This window comes from Conger conger, chromosome 9 (assembly GCF_963514075.1).
Source record: "Conger conger chromosome 9, fConCon1.1, whole genome shotgun sequence".
Classification (NCBI taxonomy): Eukaryota; Metazoa; Chordata; class Actinopteri; order Anguilliformes; family Congridae; genus Conger; species Conger conger.
The window spans coordinates 17805977-17829824 of NC_083768.1; the positions used below are offsets into that span (position 1 = coordinate 17805977).

The 23848-nt window shown below is 45.3% G+C and overlaps 1 protein-coding gene across 2 annotated transcripts in view; it reads right to left on the reverse strand.

Annotated features, from left to right (window-relative positions):
- Positions 1–23848, reverse strand: part of lpcat1 (lysophosphatidylcholine acyltransferase 1) — a 52675-nt gene that overhangs the window by 13269 nt on the left and 15558 nt on the right. For both annotated transcript variants that reach the window (XM_061255178.1, XM_061255177.1), the window contains exons 2-6: positions 18047–18186; positions 13485–13699; positions 9789–9901; positions 8310–8370; positions 1197–1255 (exon numbers count right to left, since the gene is read on the reverse strand). In XM_061255178.1, the coding sequence (XP_061111162.1) occupies positions 1197–1255; positions 8310–8370; positions 9789–9901; positions 13485–13699; positions 18047–18186 (588 nt within the window). The remainder of the gene's footprint in view (positions 1–1196; positions 1256–8309; positions 8371–9788; positions 9902–13484; positions 13700–18046; positions 18187–23848) is intronic.

Genomic DNA, 23848 nt, shown 5'->3' on the forward strand with positions numbered 1-23848 from the left:
GCCAGGAAAAAAAGCAAGCGTGACGTGCACAGCCAACACGCTCCCAGCCACAGCAGAAACGAGCAGCTGTTTGTCTCTCATTTGTAACAGCTGAAACAAATTAATCTGGCTAAACCAGATTAGGCAATGATTTGGTTTTTATTATGGTTTACATTTAATATGAATAATTACTTGTGTAATACCTGTGGGTGTATTTCTTAATAAAATAATTCACCATTTGTAGTAGAAGCACACGTACACACACGTACACACAGACACACAGACACAAACACACATACAGACACAGACACACAGACACACAGTCAGTTCTGTAGCGCAGTCAGGGTCAGCGCAATAGCACAGACAGGATAAGAAGAGTAAAACTCTGGTTAATAGCCAGTGTATTAACACGGCTGAAGCTCAGAACGGCACAGCTGGAGGCTTCACAAAACCTTCCACTACAGGGTCAGGACTCAGGTAGCAGAGCGCGTGCGGTAACAGTAACACAGAGCAGGTGAGAGCGCTAACACGGACAGCGCTAGCGAGCAGCTCACGCGTCCAGGAGCATTTCTAGGAAGCGTAACTGGAGCAGTGGCACTGCATTATTCATGCTGCCGTGCGGTGAAACCAGGTAATGACGCCTGAGGAAAGCAGCGGAGAATCCAATGCTGCGACTGAAAACACCTCGCACAAAGAATAAGGAAGTGACACCTGTTCCGGCCTTATAGAAGGACTTGGACGTAGAGGAGCATTCCTGACATAGCATTACGGCTGCATGATATATATCAAATCACAGCTGTCCCCATGGGGTGTATATGAGGCCATATGACATGCTTCTGGGAAAAAATATCACTGATATCACTGATATCACTGATACCACTGGGTGCGTGCATGCATGTGTATAACATACCAATCAGTAGCGAGGTCATACAGTTTCTGATCATGTGATTTGTTTTTTTCAATCACATGGAAGCCTCAAGGCCTTGTTGCCGATTGGCTCTCTTATCAGCTCCCAATAGATATCAGTGATGTTTTTTTTCCCAGAAGCTCTTCACATGGTCGCACCAGGTACGATTAAAGGAAAAAGACCAAAGATGGCCTATTATTCTACTCACGCTTAAGAAAAGCGCCATTAAATATATAACATACATACGTGTTGTCTGGGTCGGCTGTAAACCGTGTGTGTGTGGAGCGGCAGCCTGAGGGCGGGGTCTTACCATTTCGTTGGGGTAGCGTAGCACCACAGGCTGCACGGGGACAGCGGGGATGAAGGCCCCTGTGAAGGAAGAGACACAACTGTGAATCCCCCCCTCACACGTCACTACCAGCCTGCAGGGCCCCATCCGGCTGGGTCAGGGGGAGTCGGGCTCCCTGGGTCAGAAGGAAGAGACGTGCTCCCTGGGTCAGGAGGAGTCCGGCTCCCTGGGTCAGGAGGAGGAGACGTGCTCCCTGGGTCAGGAGGAGTCCGGCTCCCTGGGTCAGGAGGAGGAGACGTGCTCCCTGGGTCAGGAGGAGGAGACGAGCTCCCTGGGTCAGGAGGAGGAGACGAGCTCCCTGGGTCAGGAGGAGACGTGCTCCCTGGGTCAGGAGGAGGAGACGTGCTCCCTGGGTCAGAAGGAGGAGACATGCTCCCTGGGTCAGAAGGAAGAGACATGCTCCCTGGGTCAGGAGGAGGAGACGTGCTCCCTGGGTCAGGAGGAGGAGACGTGCTCCCTGGGTCAGGAGGAGGAGACGTGCTCCCTGGGTCAGGAGGAGGAGACGTGCTCCCTGGGTCAGGAGGAGGAGACGTGCTCCCTGGGTCAGCAGGAGTCGTGCTCCCTGGGTCAGGAGGAGGAGACGTGCTCCCTGGGTCAGGAGAAGGAGACGTGCTCCCTGGGCCAGGAGGAGGAGACGTGCTCCCTGGGTCAGGAGGAGGAGACGTGCTCCCTGGGTCAGGAGGAGGAGACGTGCTCCCTGGGTCAGGAGGAGGAGACATGCTCCCTGGGTCAGAAGGAAGAGACGTGCTCTCTGGGTCAGGAGGAGGAGACGTGCTCCCTGGGTCAGGAGGAGGAGACGTGCTCCCTGGGTCAGGAGGAGGAGACGTGCTCCCTGGGTCAGGAGGAGGAGACGTGCTCCCTGGGTCAGAAGGAGGAGACGTGCTCCCTGAGTCAGGAGGAGGAGACAAGCTCCCTGGGTCAGGAGGAGGAGACGAGCTCCCTGGGTCAGGAGGAGGAGACGTGCTCCCTGGGTCAGGAGGAGGAGACGTGCTCCCTGGGTCAGGAGGAGGAGACGGGCTCCCTGGGTCAGGAGGAGGAGACGAGCTCCCTGGGTCAGGAGGAGGAGACGAGCTCCCTGGGTCAGGAGGAGGAGACGTGCTCCTTGGGTCAGGAGGAGGAGACGTGCTCCCTGGGTCAGGAGGAGGAGACGTGCTCCCTGGGTCAGGAGGAGGAGACGTGCTCCCTGGGTCAGGAGGAGGAGACATGCTCCCTGGGCCAGGAGGAGGAGACGTTCTCCCTGAGTCTCCTCTGTCCTCCTCGGAGCTTTGAAAGCACCAGTAACTGTCCCAGTTAGCCATCAGTCTACGCGCCATGGGACTGGAGAAAGCAACAGCTCTATTAACGGCTTAATAAAGATAAGACTAAAATTAATGGCAGCCGCAACCCATATGAAGGCATGTGGTTAGGTGGCTGCTAGAAATATGCTATGATATCACTGACAATTAGAATAGCAAGAATGACATGTATATTAAGTAGGACAACATTACACGCAGGCAATAAAGCGTAAGTACTAAAACTTAAGAGGTACATCACTCCTGAGTTTGACTATTCAGGTCAAACTTAAAGGAAGGTGGGACTGTATAATGAGCCAAGTGCACAATGAAGACATGTATTTATCATTATGAACTACCCCCCAGGCTAACACCTGCTTTCTTACTAATAGGTGGTGAGTTTTAATATACTTCATCTAGAGCTTGAATTATATTGTTCTCCCCAACAATCAGCTACCTTATAACATTTAAGGCAATCTAATGTGAGAGAAGGTTTGCCAGTCCTATGAGAAGCATAGCTCACTGTAGTGCCAGGCCCGAGTATAGAACTACACCAATGTAGTCCCGTATTGTTTGCGGGTACCATTGGGTGGGTCCCACTCAAGCATTGTTCTATTGCAAAGGAATCCAGAGAGAAACGAGGTCACTCTTCTAGCATTGAAGTAAAATCCGCCGGCAAACAGGTTCTTCCAAATCGTCTGCTTAAGAGACTGCTTTGCATGCCGTGACACCAAGATCTACTGCCAGAGATAGCTTCTATTACATGTGACACAGAAAAGGCATTATCATCGATTCTGCCTCTCTCTCACCTGACAGATGAATCCCATTTGAATAAGACCACTAAATCGCAAATGATGACAGCAGTAGATATCAACACCGCAGCTCAGAATGACAGCTTCTCAATTTCATTTCAAATTCCATTTGCGTATTTGTGTTGTGATACCTGGCCCCTTAAGCGGGAGCGTCAACAGGAGTCAAATTTGACACCCGATATCAAAAGAAGGATGGAAATGTTGGATAATAAAACTTTTTTAAATGAGCAGAAAATGAATGCTGGTGAACTGAATTGGAAGGAACGGAGAGGGAAGGAGCCATGTCTAAAACCTGCCTGTCCTTAATCCACAGACAGTTCTGCTGAATGTCCACAATACTGCACCGAAGGGACATGGCTCTTACACACCAAGTGTGGTTCGCCATCCAAAGAGGCAATTGCTCTGCATCAGCCAGAATTAGACACAGAAAACTAGTTTGGTGAGAAGGGGAATTACTCACAAAGCACTCATTTTCTCTCAACATGCAGACTGCATGAGGTGTACAACCCAAAAAACTTGATTTAAAAACAACACTAAAATAAAGTGTTCCTGACCCAACCGGGTTAGCACACACACGTAAGACTCCATTTTGTCTGTTAAAGAGAAACAGACAACCTCACACTTTAATCATGTTTGGCTCCAGACGCTTTGCCAATCTCAGACAAAGCAGTCTTGTGAAGGGTCCTGCCAAACTGAACGGCTGTAAAAATTAGGATGTCGCATGGAGATAATGTGGATAATAACAATAACAATAATAATAATAATAATAATACAAATAATAATTTGTCATTTAGCTGACACTTTTATCCAAATCGACTTAGTTGAGTAGACTAAGTAGGGGACAATCTCCCCCTGGAGCAATGTGGGGTTAAGAGCCTTGCCGCATGAGTCCAACAGCTATGCGGATCTTATCGTGGCTACACCGGGGAACGAACAACCGACCTTGCGGGTTCCAGTCACGGAGCTTAACCTCTACGCTACAGGCTGCTCCCATGGTGAGGACTCCATTTTGATTCTGCTGTAAGTGAGGATGCTTTGGGTGGCTTGGCATCCCTCTGCATGCCTCTTAGAGACAGAAGCCCTTGTGGTTCTGTAGTGTAGCACCCTAGAGGCCACTGTGATCCGCGTGCTGACTAAATGAGAACAAAGGGCTTCCTCCTGCCACAAAGAGCTCTCCATTATCCTTCAAAATATTTTACACAGGTTATTTCCGACCGAGCATTGCCCATTAAGATGCATTCCATGAGTGCTGATATACAGTATAACAGCACTTGCATCTCATCACCGGCCAAGATCAATCCACATCATTTACGTCAATCTGATAAGTGAACAAAATCAGAAAAGGGTTACATCGTTAGGTAGCTTCATTTCAACTTCAAGAAAGTGGACACATTTGAAATCATGTTTGATCTCTTCCACTGATGACAACAGAAGAACAGTGATTTTGTTACCAGAGCTGCAACCTTACTGAGGCCTGTTGTTTCTAACCTATCACTGAGTCCTGGAAGAGATACAGCAAGATCTTACCAAGAAGCAGTGAGCCGAGCACACCGCCAGTCAAACGCCATTCAAACCCCAAATAGCTTATCACCTCTGCCCTGGATTCCTACTTCAACAACTGTACAATCACCAAAAATGTACAGCTCAGTATATACAGTGGTATTTTTGCAGGTGTGTCAACATGATGGCTATTGGCTAGTTGATGGGAGTTAGCAAGCGAGCCAGCTAACTAGTCGTAGCCTTTGTTTATAGTGTTGTCTTGCAAAAGTGACAGTTGTTACACTAACAGGAATTCTGATAAGCTGCACTCTATCCTTACATTCAATAGTCTGCCTTATTACATGATTGTCACCACAATGCCTGTGGCATAGTGGTTAAGGTACATGACTGGGACTGGGCGGTTCGATCCCCGGTGTAGCCACAATAAGCGTTTGCCCTTGTGCAAGGCCCTTAACCCTACATTGCCCCGGGGAGAATCGTCTAATCAACTGTAAGTCGCTTTTGATAAAAGCGTCAGCCAAATGACATGTAATGTAATGTAACATGACTCTCCTCACTGTACTCTTGCAAAGCTGAGTGAGTGAGTCTGATTCTTGTAACAGCCCTATCCTGACCTAGAAACACTCACACTCCTTGGTCACACCCTACAGAGCACCAATATAGCCTGCGACTTTTCATCCAATCACAGGAACAACCAGATTTGCAGCTCTCAAAACTGATATCACAAGACAATGTGACATTGAATAGGGAGTAGTCATGTAGTATTGTGTTTTTCTTTCTAAATTTAAATGTGATGCCATATTGTACTTGTAATTCAAAAGAGCCTTTGCCAAATGAGGTATACGCAAAATCAGAATGATGTCATTGAGAAAAATAAATAAAAAAGATGTTTGCTATCTCTGGTGAACCCATGCCAAGTACAGCGCATGCCAACGGCTCATAAACAAAGGAGTTGAGGCAATCCACAAAAATCCAGTGAGTGTGTGTGTAAAGCGCCTAAAATCATTTACATTTTTGTTCCAGTATGGGTATAGACACATTACATGCCTTATAGGCAAACTAGAAGTTGGTAAGCCTTCTTTCCTGCCAGAAGATTCAAATTCTTTCGGTTTTCACTTTTCTCAATATCTTGTCAAAACACGAAAAGGACCGTGTTTTTCACATTTCGTAAGCTGAGAATTAGAAGGCTCTATCTGCGTTCAGAGAATTTTGAGATACTGAGCTTCAAAGATTGCAAAATGAATGGGCTCCACTTTTAGCATTTTTTCATACTTGTGAACAGCATTTAACATCTGTATTTAATGCCTGATAAACAACATATTCACATTCACTAACTCTATTAAAAACTCGAATTTTTTTTAAATGTCAGAACCTTCTAATTCTCAGCTGACGTTTTCTTAAAAATGACAGGCGCGTGAGATGAAAGCGGAGCTCCTCCTCCTTCGTTGGACTTTACAGCGCTCTCATTGTCTCTGTTAATTGGGTGCCCCTCTGTGCAGCTGGTGCACTAGCTCCAAAAAAGCCTTGGCAAAGCCCTCATAATACCGTGCCGGGAGCCTCCTGAGGGGTCTGCTGCTTTCCGTGCGCGTTACATCTGCAGCGAAACGCTCCCAAATCCCGTCTGACCTTCCTCTTCCTCATTGGCAGGCGAATCTGCTCCCAAATGAAATTATTTCCTGCAGACTGACAAGTTGTGGGCAATGCTTCCATTCCGCAGCATAACACAATTACATAACCAACGGCTGGAAGGTATTACCCTGAGATTTTTTGGAAAAAAGATAGCGGAGATAAAGGAAGAGACAGGGAAGCGTTATTAGCTGGAATGTGAAGGTCTTTGGCAGACAGGACTCCCAGGGGGTCACAGTGCGACGTTTGTGACCCTGAGAATCTAGACTCCTGCTCGGCCGACTGCCCGTAGACCAGCGGGACTGGAAGTCGTTTAGCGACGGCGTCAATGTATGAGTGCCGCCGTCTGTGAGGATTCCCGGAATCCTTCAAAGAGACGTGACTGTCATGCAGGCCGTGTGCGAGACACAGAGAACCAGCAGCAATGGAGATCTGCTTACAGGAGCAGGTATACATATGCTCAACACGTCGACATGCTCACTGAGTGTGGGGTTAGAGGATCATTTCAGAATTTTACTTTTCAGAAAAAAGTATGAAAACATGAGGTTAAATGCTTATTAAATTATATTTTATTGAACATTTTGAATCCCCATTTTCCCAATTATTTGTGTCTATTTTATTAGTCATAATTTAAACCCAAAAACAGCCTACAGTAATGGCCGAAGGACTCGGCTACAGTTCCTATTTCTGAACGTTTGACTGTAACTGCAGCATCATCTTACTTCTGCAAGATCCTCCAACAGACATCCCCCAAAACCACAAAGCTCCAAAAACACTAACCCTAACTCTAATCCAGATGACAGGGCATCTTACACAATCAGGGCACAGAATGATTATGCTCAATGTCAGGCAGCATGTGTTGCATAACTCACCAAGAAGCAGCCCATTAGCAGGGTACACACCCAGGCCATAGGCCTAAACGCACTTTATAAAGGTAGCCCAGTTCAGTGTACTTACACTCCGTACATGCGACCTTAAAACGCTTGCCGAGTGATTTCTGTACCTTTTAACGCAGAGCTCTGCTGAATTGCACATCCATCATAAGAGGAATGGATAAGCAAGGGTAATTACTACATCGCTTAACAACGGGATAAATCCAACCAGTGCCTATCAGAAGAAGCAGCCAAGCCACTGCTTTTTTTATAATGCAGTATACAACTCTGGCTGAAAGAGCCCAGAAGTAGGAGGGGGGGACTGATTTTTCCACTTCAGTCAGGAGCTGTTGCAGAAGCAGGGAGCGCAGGAAGCACATCACACTCACGCAGAGTGGCGACAGTGAGAGGAGAGGTGCAGGGGCACTGATCTGGGATCAGATGGGCAGGGCAGAGCCGTGACCCCATGGTGAACCCAAGGGGGTGCTGACTGAATTGAACTGTGTGTTCTGTTCTACAGTCCAGAGCTGTGCTCTGCTCTGCAGATACTGGCCCCTGTGCATGTAGTGGGCAGAACACAACCGCGGGCAAAAACAAACACAAATAAATACCTGTAAAGTACAAACAAACACCTGTCCAACTCACTCTCACTCTCACGCACACGCACACTCACTCTCACACTTGGTCTCTCTCAATCACACACTTTCACACTCTCTCACACTCTCTCTCACACACTCTCTCTCTCTCTCTCACACACACACACACACACACACACACACTCACGCACACTCACGGGCGCGCACACTCACACTCACACACACACAAACACACACACACTCTCTCTCTCACTCTCTCTCTCTTTCTCTCACACACACACACACCCCTGCACTCTCACAACCCTGTTTCCGCCTGAGTTCAGCACAGAGGATGGCCATGATTCTGTCTACACTGGCAGTGCGCTCAGTCAGCAGAAAGCTGGTGGTAGGTACATACCGGGCTTAAATGTGATCAGACAGGATCTGTTGGTGCACGTCCCCTCAGGGAATATCATTATCTGCAATAACAAAACAGTCGACATTTAGGTATTTTCACCGCTGTCTGGCACATCAGTGACAAGCTACAAGGTAACATGCATTTTCCCCCATAATTTATGGACTTTCATATAGTATTATGTTTCTTTGTTGTGCTATAAACAACTATTGTGTTTGACAATCGTTTCTCAACAATTACTGACATGCATCTGAAACTCCAGATGGTAACAGTAGAAAATGGTAGATTTTAAAATCACAAAAAACCTGAGACTTGGGAGTCTTGAGCACTTAAACTATGGCTCTGACACAGCTCTTACACTCTTCAGTAATGTATATTGCCTCAAACACTCTGATAACTCACTCTGCTTTGTAGTGAAAGCTCATTTCTATTGTCCACTCTTCTTCAGCATTTGTTGTACATCACCGTTGCACCAATTTGTATCCTTGTGCATGCAAAGCTAACAGAGTACACTGCTTCCAGAACATGGGGTAATTATGCCCTTGTGTGTGCACTGCAAAACGTATATGTACCTGTCGGCTAACTAGTGTCCCTATGTGTGTACAGTAATGATGAACTACACCTAGCGCACAGTGGACCTTTGCAGCTGTCCATGCAAAGCACTGTCTCTACCTGTAGGCTAACTAGCATCCCTGTGTGTGTGTGCAGTAAAGATGAACTACACCTAGCGCACAGTGGAACTTGTGGAGCTGTCCATGCGGAGGACTGTCTCTACCTGTAGGCTAACTAGCGTCTCTGTGTGTGTAGACTAATGATGAACTACACCTAGCGCACAGTGGAACTTGTGTAGCTGTCCATGCGGAGGACTGTCTCTCCCTGCAGGCTAACTAGCTTCTCTGTGGGTGTAGACTAATGATGAACTACACCTAGCGCACAGTGGAACTTGTGTAGCTGTCCATGCGAAGCACTGTCTCTACCTGTAGGCTAACTAGCGTCTCTGTGGGTGTAGACTAATGGTGAACTACACCTAGTGCACAGTGGAACTTGTGTAGCTGTCCATGCGGAGGACTGTCTCTACCTGTAGGCTAATTAGCATCTCTGTGGGTGTAGACTAATGATGAACTACACCTAGCGCACAGTAGAACTTGTGTAGCTGTCCATGCGAAGCACTGTCTCTACCTGTAGGCTAACTAGCGTCTCTGTGGGTGTAGACTAATGGTGAACTACACCTAGCGCACAGTGGAACTTGTGTAGCTGTCCATGCGGAGGACTGTCTCTACCTGTAGGCTAACTAGCGTCGCTGTATGTGTAGACTAATGATGAACTACACCTAGCGCACAGTGGAACTTGTGTAGCTGTCCATGCGGAGGACTGTCTCTACCTGTAGGCTAACTAGCGTCTCTGTGTGTGTAGACTAATGATGAACTACACCTAGCGCACAGTGGAACTTGTGTAGCGGTCCATGCGGAGGACTGTCTCTACCTGTGGCCACTCCCCTCCCGAATGAGCCCTCCTCTTGATCTCCTCCACGGTCTTCCGGCGGGAGTCCTGGTCGGACCGCGAGACGAATACAGGCCGGATGAACTTGATCAGGGCTGAGAGACGGCAAAAAGAGGTGTGTCTGCAGCAGACCGCACAAACAAAAGCTCCTCTTTACAGCATTGTGTGGGCTTCTAAGCCTCCAAGAAAAGGCCTACAAAAGCCCAATGGTAAGGGCGCAGCTGAAATTAATGACATTTATTCGACTGGACTTCAAAGTATGGAGTCCGTTTTGTACTTTAGTCTGGCTTGCTGCAGCTAACCATGAACACTAAAAAGCACCAGTCTCCAGGGAAAGCGCCGGAAGGCAGACAGGTATACCTGCCTTCTTAAATAGATGTTAAACCTTCAAACAGACCCACAGCTAGACACTAACAAAGCTTACTGTTATACAGTCATTCTGTTCCATCTGAGACTAACAATCTAAACTGCACAAATCCAATACATTCATCGAAAATACTAATGATTGTATTTTTTCTTCTAAAATGACACATTGGAATATAAGGTGGTATTAGGTCACGTCCTTGTTTCTTTAAAGTGTATTTTATTTTATTTTTTTTGTCAGGGACAGTGCACATTAATCAACATTTTCAGTTTCCACATCAATGCATCAGAGTTAAATGCACCAGAGTTAGCTAATGAGCTAATTTTCATCTGTAGTCCCTAACCTGTATGTCTTTGGAATTGAACTTGACAATGAACTGATATCTTGTATGTAAATGACCAAAAAGCATTTTAATGCTGTATGCTGAATTAGCAGTAGGTAAATATTAGATTATAAAAATTAAGCTATCAAATTCAATCATCACTCAGGAGAAGAGTCTTTATTCTATCATTTCCATGATAGGAACGAACATGATAAGAATACATTCATCTTGCAAAAAGTTGAATTCAAACCGATAAAATATATTTCAATAAGTTTCAGAAAATGTGTTTTTTATAGGTTTCATTGTTCAAGCCATCACAGACTTTAATTATAAAAAGGTCTAAATTAAATACTCGACAAGACAATTTTCTGACCACAAAGGGGCTTCTGTAAAACCCTGTTTTAAACTGCATGTAACATTGCCAGTCACAATAACATAGGACTGCCTCATTAAAAGTATTTAAAATGAGAGCAGGTAAATAACATTGTGCCTACGTGACTATCTAACAGACGACAATTAATAGAGAATAAAACTATTTTACTTAGTAGTAATTACTCTACAGATGAGTCACTGTCTCACCCTGCAGAGCACACAATGAATCTAAACCAAAGGGCTAAACATAAAGATGACTTTAAGCCAACTCGGTATCATCACGAGATACTAAGATGACTCACATTTAATGTTCATGAATGAATCACTTCTTGAGACAATGGAAAGTTCAGGACAAGTAAATTCACACCAAGTTACCTCTCTTTCTACTGTCAACAGTGCAATAGCAGGTGACATACGAAATAGGAAACATACACTCATCCAAAGTAATATAACATTGGCTCAGGTGGTAAGAGTAGTTGTCTGGCAGTCGGAGGGTTGCCGGTTTGATCCCCTGCCCGGGCTGTGTCGAGGTGTCCCTGAGCAAGACACCCCCAACCCCCTAACCCCCAAATGCTCCTGATGAGCTGGTTGGTGCCTTGTATGGCAGCCAATCACTGTTGGTGTATGAGTGTGTGTGTGTGTGTGTGTGTGTGTGTGAATGGGTGAATGAGAAGCATCAATTGTACAGCGCTTTGGATAAAGGCGCTATATAAATGCCAGCCATTTACCATTTACAGTTGATTTGTAAACCATAACCATTGTTATCAAACATTATATTATATCATCATATAAAGTTGAATTTCACGAAAGTGCAAATTACACATTGTAATGTAAAACTTGGATTTATACAGCTGGTTGCACAGATAATTATTCTGTTTCACATAATCACATTTGTGAGGTTTTGGATCACATTCATTCTTTAACTAAGGCATAACCTGCTGGCAGACAATATGTTAAACCACAAAACCACTTCCTGTGACAAAAGATAAAAATGAGCAGTAGTGGGTTAATACAAAATCTATATTAAAATGGAGTGACATTCACTTTTCTCATGGGGGATTAATACATCTGTCAGCCACCAAATGTTATTAATTTGTATTTTATTTAACTTGGATTCGGGAAATTGACCTGTCACAGAAAATATAATGACAAGAAGCAAATGGCCAGTGTTGCCTCAGCCAAAACAAATAGCTTATTAGCTTATTTCATCCAAATTCATATCAAAATTCAACAATGTGACCCCAATTATGGTAAAAACTACATTATCTGGCTAAAATCCTAGTTTTCATACAAAAATGCCTTCTACACAACAAAGGGCTTTGATAAAGTAAAATAATTCAAAAAGTTGTACCACTGACAGGGAAAGCCATTACATTTTTATTAAGAATACCATTTTCTTTGGAAGGAAGAGATCTTAGGAATGGCATATCATTGCCCACATATAATTTACCTATCCAAACAGCATAGAATATATTATGTAACATAAGGATGTGCTGTTCACTAACAACCAACTGTATGTAACTACAGTCACACTCATCGTCCACGGCAGTCTGTGGAGAACCACCTGGGGAATTCAATTCTGGAGAAGTCATGCCTAGCTTCACGCAACAATAAACAAGCACTGTCCTCATTTCATATTGGTTCCTCCCTTTTGACGTCTTTATCCACAAACTGGAATGCCTGCGCATAATTGCAGGCTGCAGAAGTGACACAAGAGTATGCGCATGAGCTGAAATGCGCGCAGACTGGTCCGGTTTCTTATCATCCGGCCGATGAGCGGCGTTCTGAGCTGCAGCTGCTGCTGCCAGACCCTGTGCCATTACAAAGCTGCCCACGGTCACTGCGACTGCGCAGCAAAGCCAGGGAAGCCCTCCACGCTTAGCGGATGGCTAAAAACGGATGGCTAATATCTCATGGCTAATAAGGGATGGCTAAAAATGGATGGCTAGTATCTCATGGCTAATAACGGATGGCTAATATCGCATGTCTAATAACGAATGGCTAAAAACAGATGGCTAATATCTCATGGTTAATAAAGGATGGGTAATAAGGGATGGCTAATATCTCATGGCTAATACGGATGGGTAATTACCACAGGAGGTTTTTCACAAAGAAGGATGACAGAGTTAGCTGTATAACTGCACCAAGTAAAATCTGGAACATGGACTGAAGTAAAAAGAGCTGTTCCATTTTAAATTCAGTAGTGCAGTTATCCAGCTATATCCAGTGTCATGAAATACCCGCATGCTCATTTTGTTAAACTCTCTGGTTCGAACAACTGGACAATGCACTAAGCACAACTGATATGCCATCTGTATGGGCTAACACCTTGAAGGACAGTCATGCATAGCATAGACCAGTTTGTGAAGAAGCACCTTTATTGAAAATCACTGAAATATTGCACAATATTGCTCGGGTCATTTGGGGACCAGCACAAGTTATTCTTAACACAAGCAATTTTCATAAGTATATCCCCACACACAGGGACCTGTATTTACATTAGCTGGCCTTGATATAATGATATTTCTATTAATCTCCTAGTGGTCAGGGCTGTATTGGAGCCCACATTAACATTAGCAGAGATGAGACACACTGGATGAAAAGAGCGAGAGAGACTCACTGCCCCACACTGGAATGTCCTTGCTCTCCGCCTTCATTACGATGGACGCCATCGTCATGGTGACGGGAATGGCGTCGAAGTAGGACGAGTGCGGCGCCAGGGTGAGGATGGACGCCTCGCTGGGCGGGGCCTGCCGCCCCTTCACCGTGATCCAGTGGAACCCTCCAGCGAACCACATGGCCCGCATGATCGCTTTGAGCGCCAGGTCCACCAACCTGGGGGTGAGGCAGAAGATTGACAGAGATATGAACGAGTGAGTAAGTGAGCGAAAGACAGAGGGGGATTGAGAGAGACAGGAAGAGGAAAAGAAAGAAGGGAGAGAATAGATATATAGATAATGGATAGAGATAGAGATAGAAATAGAGCAGGATGGAAGGGGTGACTGATCTGTTTACACGCAACGTGCACGCATTTTCAGCGAACCATGAGACTGCCGTCCCCCATCCCTCGCTCTTGCGCTCTTGTGTCAGAAATGCATGTGAACACAGCGCTAAGCTAGTTAGCTTCTGGGAACTGTGCCTGATCACTGGGGTGTACTGTACCCTGGTGTCTGTTTCAGCATGCTGCCCCAACCCCTCTCTCTCTCTCTCTCTCTCTCTCTCTCTCTCTCTCTCTCTCTCTCTCTCTCTCTCTCTCTCTCTCTCTCTCTCTCTCTCTCTCTCTCTCTCTCTCTCTCTCTCTCTCTCTCTCTCTCTCTCTCTCTCTCTCTCTCTCTCTCTCTCTCTCTCTCTCTCTCTCTCTCTCTCTCCCTCTCCCTCTCCCTCTCCCTCTCCCTCTCCCTCTCTCCCTCTCTCCCAACGCACACCCAGAAAGACAGGAGTAAACTGATAGCATCTACAGTGCACCTGGTGACAGATGGCGGGTGTGGTCTTGTGGTGTCGACAGGACACACGGGCAGCTAGGCCTTTCGGCTGTCCGTTTAGACCCACCCCGTGGGAATACCACAGGTGGCATAGCTTCCGGTATGTGTGTGGCATGTGTGTGCAGTATGCCTGTGTGTGTGCATGACTGCGAATGTCAACGAGTGAGTGAGAGTCTGAGTGAGAGTCTGATTGTGCCAAGAAGAAGAAGGTTGTAAAGCCATTGCAATGGCCTCATGCTGGCCTATGGCTTGCTACACACTCGTTCTGTTCTTGGCAGTGCTTGTAAAAAGCCGCAGAGCCGTAGCATCAGATGACAGCAGAGGGACAGGTGAATACAATGGTCACAAAAAAAGGTTGAAAGGATGAGATTACTGTTTGAGGGGGTAATGTTGTCAGAGTGCCTAACTGGCAGAAACGATGCTGACAAACGATTCTGAAACGTCACAGCAACGTTACGTTACTCCCGGCTGGGAGTGTCCCATTCTTTTGACACAGTCAGCCTGAAATCTGACACCAAAAAACGTACCATAAATTCAGTTCAGGAAGATAGGGACTTCCCTTATTGTGCGCCGTCAAAAACCGACAAATAGCACAACAATAGCTATTTGCACATTGTTATACGTACAAGGACTTTGATATTCCTTCATTGTTATTGGTGCTTGAATCTTCAGTGCATTGAAAAATGGAGAACCATTTTAAAATGAGCTACCAAGAGGAAATCGTCACTAAAAACCTCAGCCTATGAGATGCAGACAACCTGAAGGAATTTGAAGATGATCACATTTTTTACATTTTTCATTCTACAAGCATATGCCCCAAAATCCATAATCTTTTCAAATTCAGTAAAAAGCACTACATTTAGCTTATCATTTTAAAGGGTATTAATAACAGTGCTTGGCCTCAGATAAATGCTATGACTCAGAATGGTGTCCTTGCTGGTTTGAACATGCAAATTTAAGATGGGCCGCTCATCTCTAGAGTGACATTATCCAACAGGTTTCCCTGCTTAGTTTAAACACATAGAACTCTCACAACCGGGGAGAGAAGCTAAACTGGTTCAATGACAACTTTAATTTTTGTAAAGATGTTTTAAGGTGCGCCATTTCTTCTGTTATGTTGCCTGCAAATGCACATTACATCTCCAATTCATAAAATGTGTTTCATGTCTTTTGAATGCCTTCTCATAACCCTAAGCTTCTTGAAATGTTGCAGGATACGTTCACACAAGTACACAAACAATCAGATGAACAAATTTGCCTAAGCTGGTGTCAGTAGGACATTGTGTTTAGCAGGCCAGTGTAAGCAGTGTAGCCTTTAGACCACAGAGGAAAATAAAGTCTCAGTGCGGGGACAGCGGTGACGGCAGCATGCTCTATGAGATGCTGTCTTGTGGATGTGGGAGAACTAAAGGACTGACTGTTCACATACCATTTAATACAACTCCAATAAACAATTCAAGATAGCTAGCTAGATGGTTAGATTAATGTATATAGCTCTTTTCTCACACTCAAAGCACCTTACAGTGATGAGGGGCAAACTCGCCTCAACTACAACCAAAATGCAGCACCCACCTGGGTCCCTGGGAAACTTCCTTGATGAGCTAGACACCCTTCTCAGCTCCTTCCCTGAGGATGGCACCCCACTGATTCTTCTTGGAGACTTCAACATCCACCTTGAAGCCTCCCAGGCTGCTGCCTTCCTACAGCTAATCCACTCCTTCGGCCTCTCCCTGCAACACTCTCCTCCAACCCACAAGGCGGGCAATGTCCTAGACCGTCTTTGTGAGGAACTGCTCATGCTCCGATTTCACGGTTACCCCTCTGCATACATCTGATCACCACTTCATCTCATTCTCCCTCCCTCTTCCTCCCCATCCTCCTCCCCCTCCTCCCACCCACACTTCCTCAGCCCGCCGTAACCTCCACTCCCTCTCACCCTCTTCCTTTGCCAGCACTGTCACCGCCTCACTCCCCCCTCTCGAATCCTTCTCCAAACTCCCCACTAACTCTGCATCTGCCACCCTCCTTTCATCTCTCTCCTCCGCCTTTGACTCTCTCTGCCCCCCTGTCTCAAAGCCACCTCGCACATCCCCTCCCAGTCCTTGGATATCTGACACCCTCCGTACATCCAGGACCAGCCTCCGCGCAGCGGAGAGGAAATGGACCCTTCAGACCTCACAATTTACCAGTCTCTCCTGGCGGCATTCTCTTCTGCTGTCACTGCCACCAAAGCTAAATACTATCAGACACAAATTCAGAACTCCGCTTCTAACCCCCGGAAACTGTTCTCCATTTTCTCCTCTCTCCTCAAGGCACCGCCTCCTCCACCTCAGTCCTCCTTCGCTGCTGATGACTTTGCTGACTTTTTCGATGAGAAGGTCACAGTCATCCACAGATCCTTTACAACCACCGCCCCCCTTACTGTGCCCTTCCCCCCCATCTAGGCCCATCCCTTCCTTTTCCACTTTCTCCCTCCTTACAGACTCTGATGTTTCTCAACTCTTGCTCTCCCACCGCCCTACAACCTGTGCCCTTGACCCTATCCCCTCTTCTCTTCTCCAGACTATCACACCAGACATTCTCCCATTTGTCACCTCCCTTGTCAACTCCTCCCTGTCTTCCGGCTGTTTTCCATCATCCTTCAAGAGGGCCCACATCACTCCGTTGCTAAAAAAGCCTACCCTGGATCAGTCTGGCTTCAGATCGGGCCACTCGACAGAGACCGCGCTCCTCTCCGTCAGTGAGTCGCTCCATGCCGCACGAGCAGCCTCCCTTTCCTCTGTCCTCATTCGTCTAGATCTCTCTGCTGCCTTCGACACTGTGGATCACTCCATCCTCCTGTCCGCCCTGTCAGCAATGGGCACCTGTGGCACAGCCCTGGACTGGCCCCTTGCCACAGGAGTTCCCCAGGGCTCAGTCCTAGGCCCGCTTCTTTTTTCTCTTTATACTCGTTCCCTTGGCCCTGTGATCACTGCACATGGGCTATCCTACCACTGCTATGCGGATGAAACCCAACTCTTCATCTTGTTCCCACCATCTGATACACAGGTTTCTGCGCGTATCTCTGCTTGCCTGAGTGACATCCAGAGCTGGATGGACAACCACTATCTAAAGCTCAACCCAGGCAAGACTGAAATGATATTCATCCCTGCTAATAACTCTCCCCACCTGGATCTCTCCATTTCCCTCGGGGATACCACACTCACGCCATCACCCAGTGCAAGGAACCTCGGCGTGGTAATGGACAGCAGACTGTCCCTTTCCGAGAACATTGCGGCGGTGACCCGGTCATGCAGGTTCTTCCTATACCACATACGGAGAATCCGCCCCTTTCTCACCCCCTACTCGACCCAGCTCCTGGTCCAAGCGATGGTTCTGTCCCGCCTAGACTACTGCAATTCCCTCTTAGCTGGCCTCCCAGCATCCGCCATCAGACCCCTCCAACTTATCCAGAATGCAGCATGCCAGAAAGCTGCATGCCTGTCATGGCTCGCATCAAATTCAAAACATTGGTGCTAGCCTTCCTAGCAGTTAAGGGGTCTTCCCCAGCTTACCTACAAAAAATCATCAGACCCTACACCCCTGCCAGACCTCCACAGGCCGCTTGGCACCTCCCCCTCTCCGAACCTCCACCTCACGCACTAGAAGTATGAAAAGCACTGCCAAAGCTGCTATCATTGGTCATCAATGTAAAACTGACCTTCTCCACCAGCAGAGTGGCTCCACGACCTGCTCAGAGCGCCCCACGGTGGCCACGAAGGCGAAGGGCCAGGCCAGCAGCATCAGAAATGCAGCGAAGAAAAGGCGGATGGGGAAGAGCGTCACGGACATGACGGCAATCTGGAAAAAAGAACACGGTAAATATAAAATGTTACCTTTTTGCGGTTTCATATAATCCAGTTGAGTAAAGCAGTAGAGTCATAAAACCTTGAACCATATGATTGAAGTCACTATGTCACTATGCCAGGCTAACAAAAACATCGAGCTGGTACACTCGTGCACATATCACATAATAAAGCACAATGCAATAACAAATGTCAGGTTAGACCCAGCACGAAGCAATGTAAAAGATCAAGATTCTATCAAAAACCAACAATATGAAAGTTAAAGAAGCAAAGAAAAGCATGAGATATGAGAAATGTGTGCTATGTATTCATGAGAGAAGCACCATCTTCTAGAAATTTGCTTATACTAAATTATAGTGGATTTTGCAGTTTTACGCAGAAAAAGATTCTAAATGGAGGAAAAAGTAAAAACGGTGCATTCAATAAACGCAGACAGTCCAAGGTTCTTACAGATTACAAGGGTGATGACCCAGACTTGAACCACAACAAAATATTACAATGTAAAAAGTACAATGATGAGCCTCAATAAACTTGGTGTGCCAGCAGGTCAAGTTTCCTACGACTTTTCCTTTTCTTTGAAGAGTACTTAACTAGAGATTAGCTACTTAATCTAAGGAGATCTTGATTTGCACAAAATAAACAATGTCAAATTGTACATTGTACAAAAGGCCACAACACACACTTTCATTTCCTCAGTCACTATGCCCAAAAGCACTTATATAAGTATACAGAGGAGACACTAAGCAAGATATTCCAGTTTTGCCACTGTATTATCTTCATTGTATTAACCTTATGGAAATGGAACATACTCCATTATATTGTAAATACATGGATAGCACAGAACAGAGTTTAAACATTTAAATGTATATTTCCAAAAGGTAAGTATCATTTAGAAAATTAAATACAGAACTGTATATAAATACAAATGTAAAAAGACCTGTACACTTACAGGAAATACTCCAAAAAGGGTGCAGTAAAAACGAGCACTCAACTGTAACTGTGTGATTGTCCTACCTTTTACAATAACAGACCAATGAACAACCACGGCCAGCAAATTACAGCAGCCCAACCCCAAAAGGGTCTCCTGATATTTTCTGGCTGAAATATGCCACAGACATCATCAGATAACCAACAGGAAGGCCTCAAGGGGCATTACAACATGTTTTTTTTTTTTTTTTTAATCATTAAAAACAGGATGCTAAAAACTCTTTTTAAATTCTCAAGACATTTAAACAGGTGTTAAACTGTGTAACTGTTAAAGATATTACTTATAATTAGTCTATATGAAATGTAGGTACTTGTCTGGTGGTGTGTGTAATATTGCTACTCGCCCAGTGGCAATGGTTATAGCATAAAATTCTCCCACACTAATAAGTAGTCTACATCACAAACACTAGCAGTGAAATCACAAGGCCTGTCAATCAAAGAGAGGTGAATAGCTGGTTGGCCCCAGATTGGCTCCACTGTGGTAAAAGTCATCACACATGAGGCAGCAGCAGCTGTATTTTGGGCTCTACTGCGCAGTTCTGCAGCAAAACTGTAACTATTAATATGGTTACTGAACAGGCTCACGTTCATAATTTAAGCATGCGGGTTATGTGAACACACCCACAGCCACCCACACTAACTCTCACTTCTCTCTCTGACAGACACAGCCTATTATTTTAATTACAAAATATTTCCTTTGATTATGGATTTACAGTATGAATTGAACATGGATGAACTGATCATATACTTTCACATATTTTGCGCACAATTAAGCAAAAAATAAATAACACACAATTATGTATGGAAAATGCCGCATTGAGGAGTCATTTCTATGAATAAAAGTTCCCAAGTCAGTGAGTAAATAATGCATTATTAATGTTGCACAGTTAGTACCATTTCATGAAAACGGGGTCGTGGGATTACTTTGACAGCAATTTAAATGTGTGACAGCGCAAATTTTTCAGTGTGAAAAACACAACTGATAGGGGAATGTGTGCAAATAAACTCCCCTGAAAGGAAAAAAGTGCAACTAATACTGGCATGCGATAGCTGCAGAATATTAAATAAAAATAGGCTGCTTGGCTTCCAAATTCCCAAATCCTCCCTTTTTGGCATTGGGACAGAAGACTCTCCACAGCCCTGTTCTGCCCATCTGGGCAGGCCTGCTGCTAGGAGCCGGTATCTGCATCCAGAAAACTGGAGGAAAACTATTGAAAAACCTAATTTATCTACCACTGCACTGTACTGAACAATGAAGATCAGTCGTCATCGTCGTCGCCCCCCCCTATTTGTTCTGAATTCAAAAACTGCATTTGACTAAGCTTGTCTGGAGTTTTTAGAAGAAATTAAATGATCCCAAAAGTGTAAACCCTCTAAACAGTTGTCCACGGATTTCAGAATGAAGATTAAGGTTAATTTCCACCAAGAAGGAGAATGTTACAAAAACTCTAAATGTTTCAAACTACCTACTTCCACTGTTAGAAATTTTTTAGAAAATGGAACATAAATAGAACAGTTGAAGTCAAGGCTAGGTCTGGAAGACAAAGAAACATTTCAGATAGAATGGCCAGAGATCTGGAGAGAAATGCTGCAAAGAAGACTAGCAGACACTGGTCAAGCTGTCCAGAAGACAACAATACAATGTACTTTAAACAACAAAGACCTACATGGCAGAGTTGCCAGAAAGAATGACCTCAACACAAAATTAAGTATCTGAAGTATGCAAAAGAAAACATTGAGAAGCCTAAAGCCTTTTGGAACACCGTGCTTTGGACTGACGAAACTCAAATTTGGGCACCACTAAAGAACCAACCATGAAGTACCTCCAGGAAAGACAGATTAAGGTTTTGGAAGGGTCACCATGGTCCCCAGACTTGAATATTATTGCACATGCAAGGAGGCCAAATTTATACTTATATTTCTGAGCTAGAGGTGTTCTGCCTGGAAGAATAGGTTAGGCTATAGCTGTTATAGCTGCCCGAGGAGCAGACACAGTACTAAATGACAGGATTCCCAAAGGTTTTTCTTTTCCTTTTTTATTTACATCTAAATAAAAAGTAATCTTGCTTTAAAATGTGAAGAAATGTGTCAGGTTTAATGCTGTACCAGTACTATTAGCCCAAATTTTTTCACACTACTGTATAGTGCAGAAAATAATTATACAGGCCTTTTGACCTCACAAGACATAGAGATTAGAGACAGGGGGAGGGAGGGGGGAGAGAGCATGTGTGCGTGTATGACAGAGAAAGAAATAGAGAGCATGTGCATCTGTGTCTATGAGAGAGAGAGAGGGAGAGAGAGAGATAGAGAGAGAGAGAGAGAGAGAGAGAGATGGTGATGAATAAGAGATTCTAGTGAACCCCCAGGGTCAGATTGAGAATGAGGGAGTGGAGGTACATGTTAATGCAGTGCTGATTTGGTTAGAAATGCCTTACATGTTGGGATAAATAGCAGTGGAAGCTCTGTCCCACATGCACATAGTCCTCAATTTGCTTTCCCCTGGGAAATCATGTGCATTTTAAACGTTGGTAAACAGCTGCCAATTTCAATGTGCTGCTTACTTTGAACTCCCAGGAAACAAATGACTGCCACCTTCGTATGGAGACAGGAAGCCGCAAGAGGTTAGAGCACAGTCTCATTTGATCTACTCGATACCGGCCCACCAATCCCTCTGAACAGCACCTTCTCCTCCTGATCAAAACGCCAGACCTTTGCAATGAGAATATTCAGCTTTTTTTTTTTTTTTTCTAAATGTCCCAGTCTTTCTTCCAGGCTCATATCAGGATGAGTCCGTTTCATATCAAAGCACAGAAAGGTTGGGGCTGACTGGCAACAGAGGCTCAAACACGATCTATCCTGTTTATTCATCTATCTGGCTCAGCTGTCCGCGCCTCCGCTGCTGCTGACAGGAAGATTAAACGATTCCTGGCGCTGGCTGGAGCAGGGGAGCAGCGTCTCCTGGGAACAGACCACCTGACTGCCACTCCGCTGGCACGGAGATGGACGAGGGGAGGAGGACAGAGAGGGGGAGAGAGAGAGATGGAAGGGGTGATGGATTTGTTTACACACAACATGCACGCATTTCCAGCTAAGAGAGGGAAAGGGAGAAGGAGAGACAGTTCAATCTTCATTTCACTTTAACCTGAAACTCCCAATTCTCCAACATCATGAGGTGTGACCTCATTCTCACAAAATGCACATTTGGACAGTTCTTCAGCTCCTAACAGCCAAATGAAGGACCCCAGACAGATCCAATGCCATAGAAAATGACAACAATTTTCACACAATGCAAAACAAAACATTCTGAAGCACAGTCTACCTGTACCGCCCTGTCCCAAACTGCAAGGAACCAAAATATTAATTCATTTTATTCATAGGTAAGGTACATTGCCGGTAAACTCCTCTATAAGGCTCTTGAGGAAGGAAGGTTCCTCAAAGAAGCACCATCTGGGCCACCTGGTTCTTATGACCAGTGGAAAACTACACAAAACTACCACGTCATAAGTGAGATACTTTGGAAAATTTGAAGTACTAAAACAAAATAATTGCCTTTGGAAAAACAAGATAATGTGCTCTCAGGCTTGCTTCATCCAACAATGATAGAGAGCTAGCAAAGTAGTTGGGGCTAACAACGTAGCATGAATGGTTAGAGAATGAGATCCGTTACACTGAGGGTATAAGTCTGATTCGGCATTCACATTCAGCAAAGCAGTTGTACCCTTGAGCAAGGTCCTGAACCTGAACAGCTTCAGTAAATTTCCAGCTGTGCAAACGGATAGCATGTGAAGAAAACAAGCTGTACGAGTTTTTCTGGCTATGAGCGCCCGCTAAATCCCAAACACCTAAAGCTGAAGGAGCTGCACCTCCCTATCTCCTGACCATGGTCCTGGTCTACGGACCCCACAGCTCTACACTGCTGCTGCCACCGGGCGTCTCACCGTCCCCTCCTGTTCATCACTCCTCCCAGCCCAGACTTCTCCATACTGGCTCTCCAATGGTGGAACAATTGCCCATTTCACTCAGGCCAGCAGAGTCCCTCCCTCCCCACCTTCGGGCGTAACCGTAAGACAAACCTCTTCAGGAAATACCTCCCCCCACTTCTCAACCCTGAATACCATTCCTCACTTCCACATCTGGGACCCCGGATGGTTGGTGGTTTAAGCCACGATGTAGCCATGATAAGATCCGGTTTGGCCCTTGAGCAAGGTCCTTTACGCCACATTGCTCCGCGGGGGATGCTAATTATAATCAATGGTTGCTTTGGATAAATGTGTCAGCTAAATAACAAATTATTATTATTATTATTATTATTATTATTATTGTGTTAATTATTTCCACATATTCCCCTTCAATCTATCCTAAACCTCCCTCCCCCCAGAAATCCAATCCTTCCCTTCTGTGTCAATTCTTATTTGTAGTGACAGCAGATTAGCAATCGCTGCTGTGTTAAGGCTAGACCATTGCACTTATCATTAATTACTACTTAAGGATGGTGGTGATTTCTGAAGGCCTTTGCTTAATTTCTTCAGAGGCAGCCAAACGCTTAAAATACAATGTCAATACACTGAAATTATAATTTGATTGTGCTTTACTGGAATGGGCATAAAAATGCAGCATTCATGAAGAACAGGATTGTAAAATAATGAATCCTGCATTTTTAATGCACATTC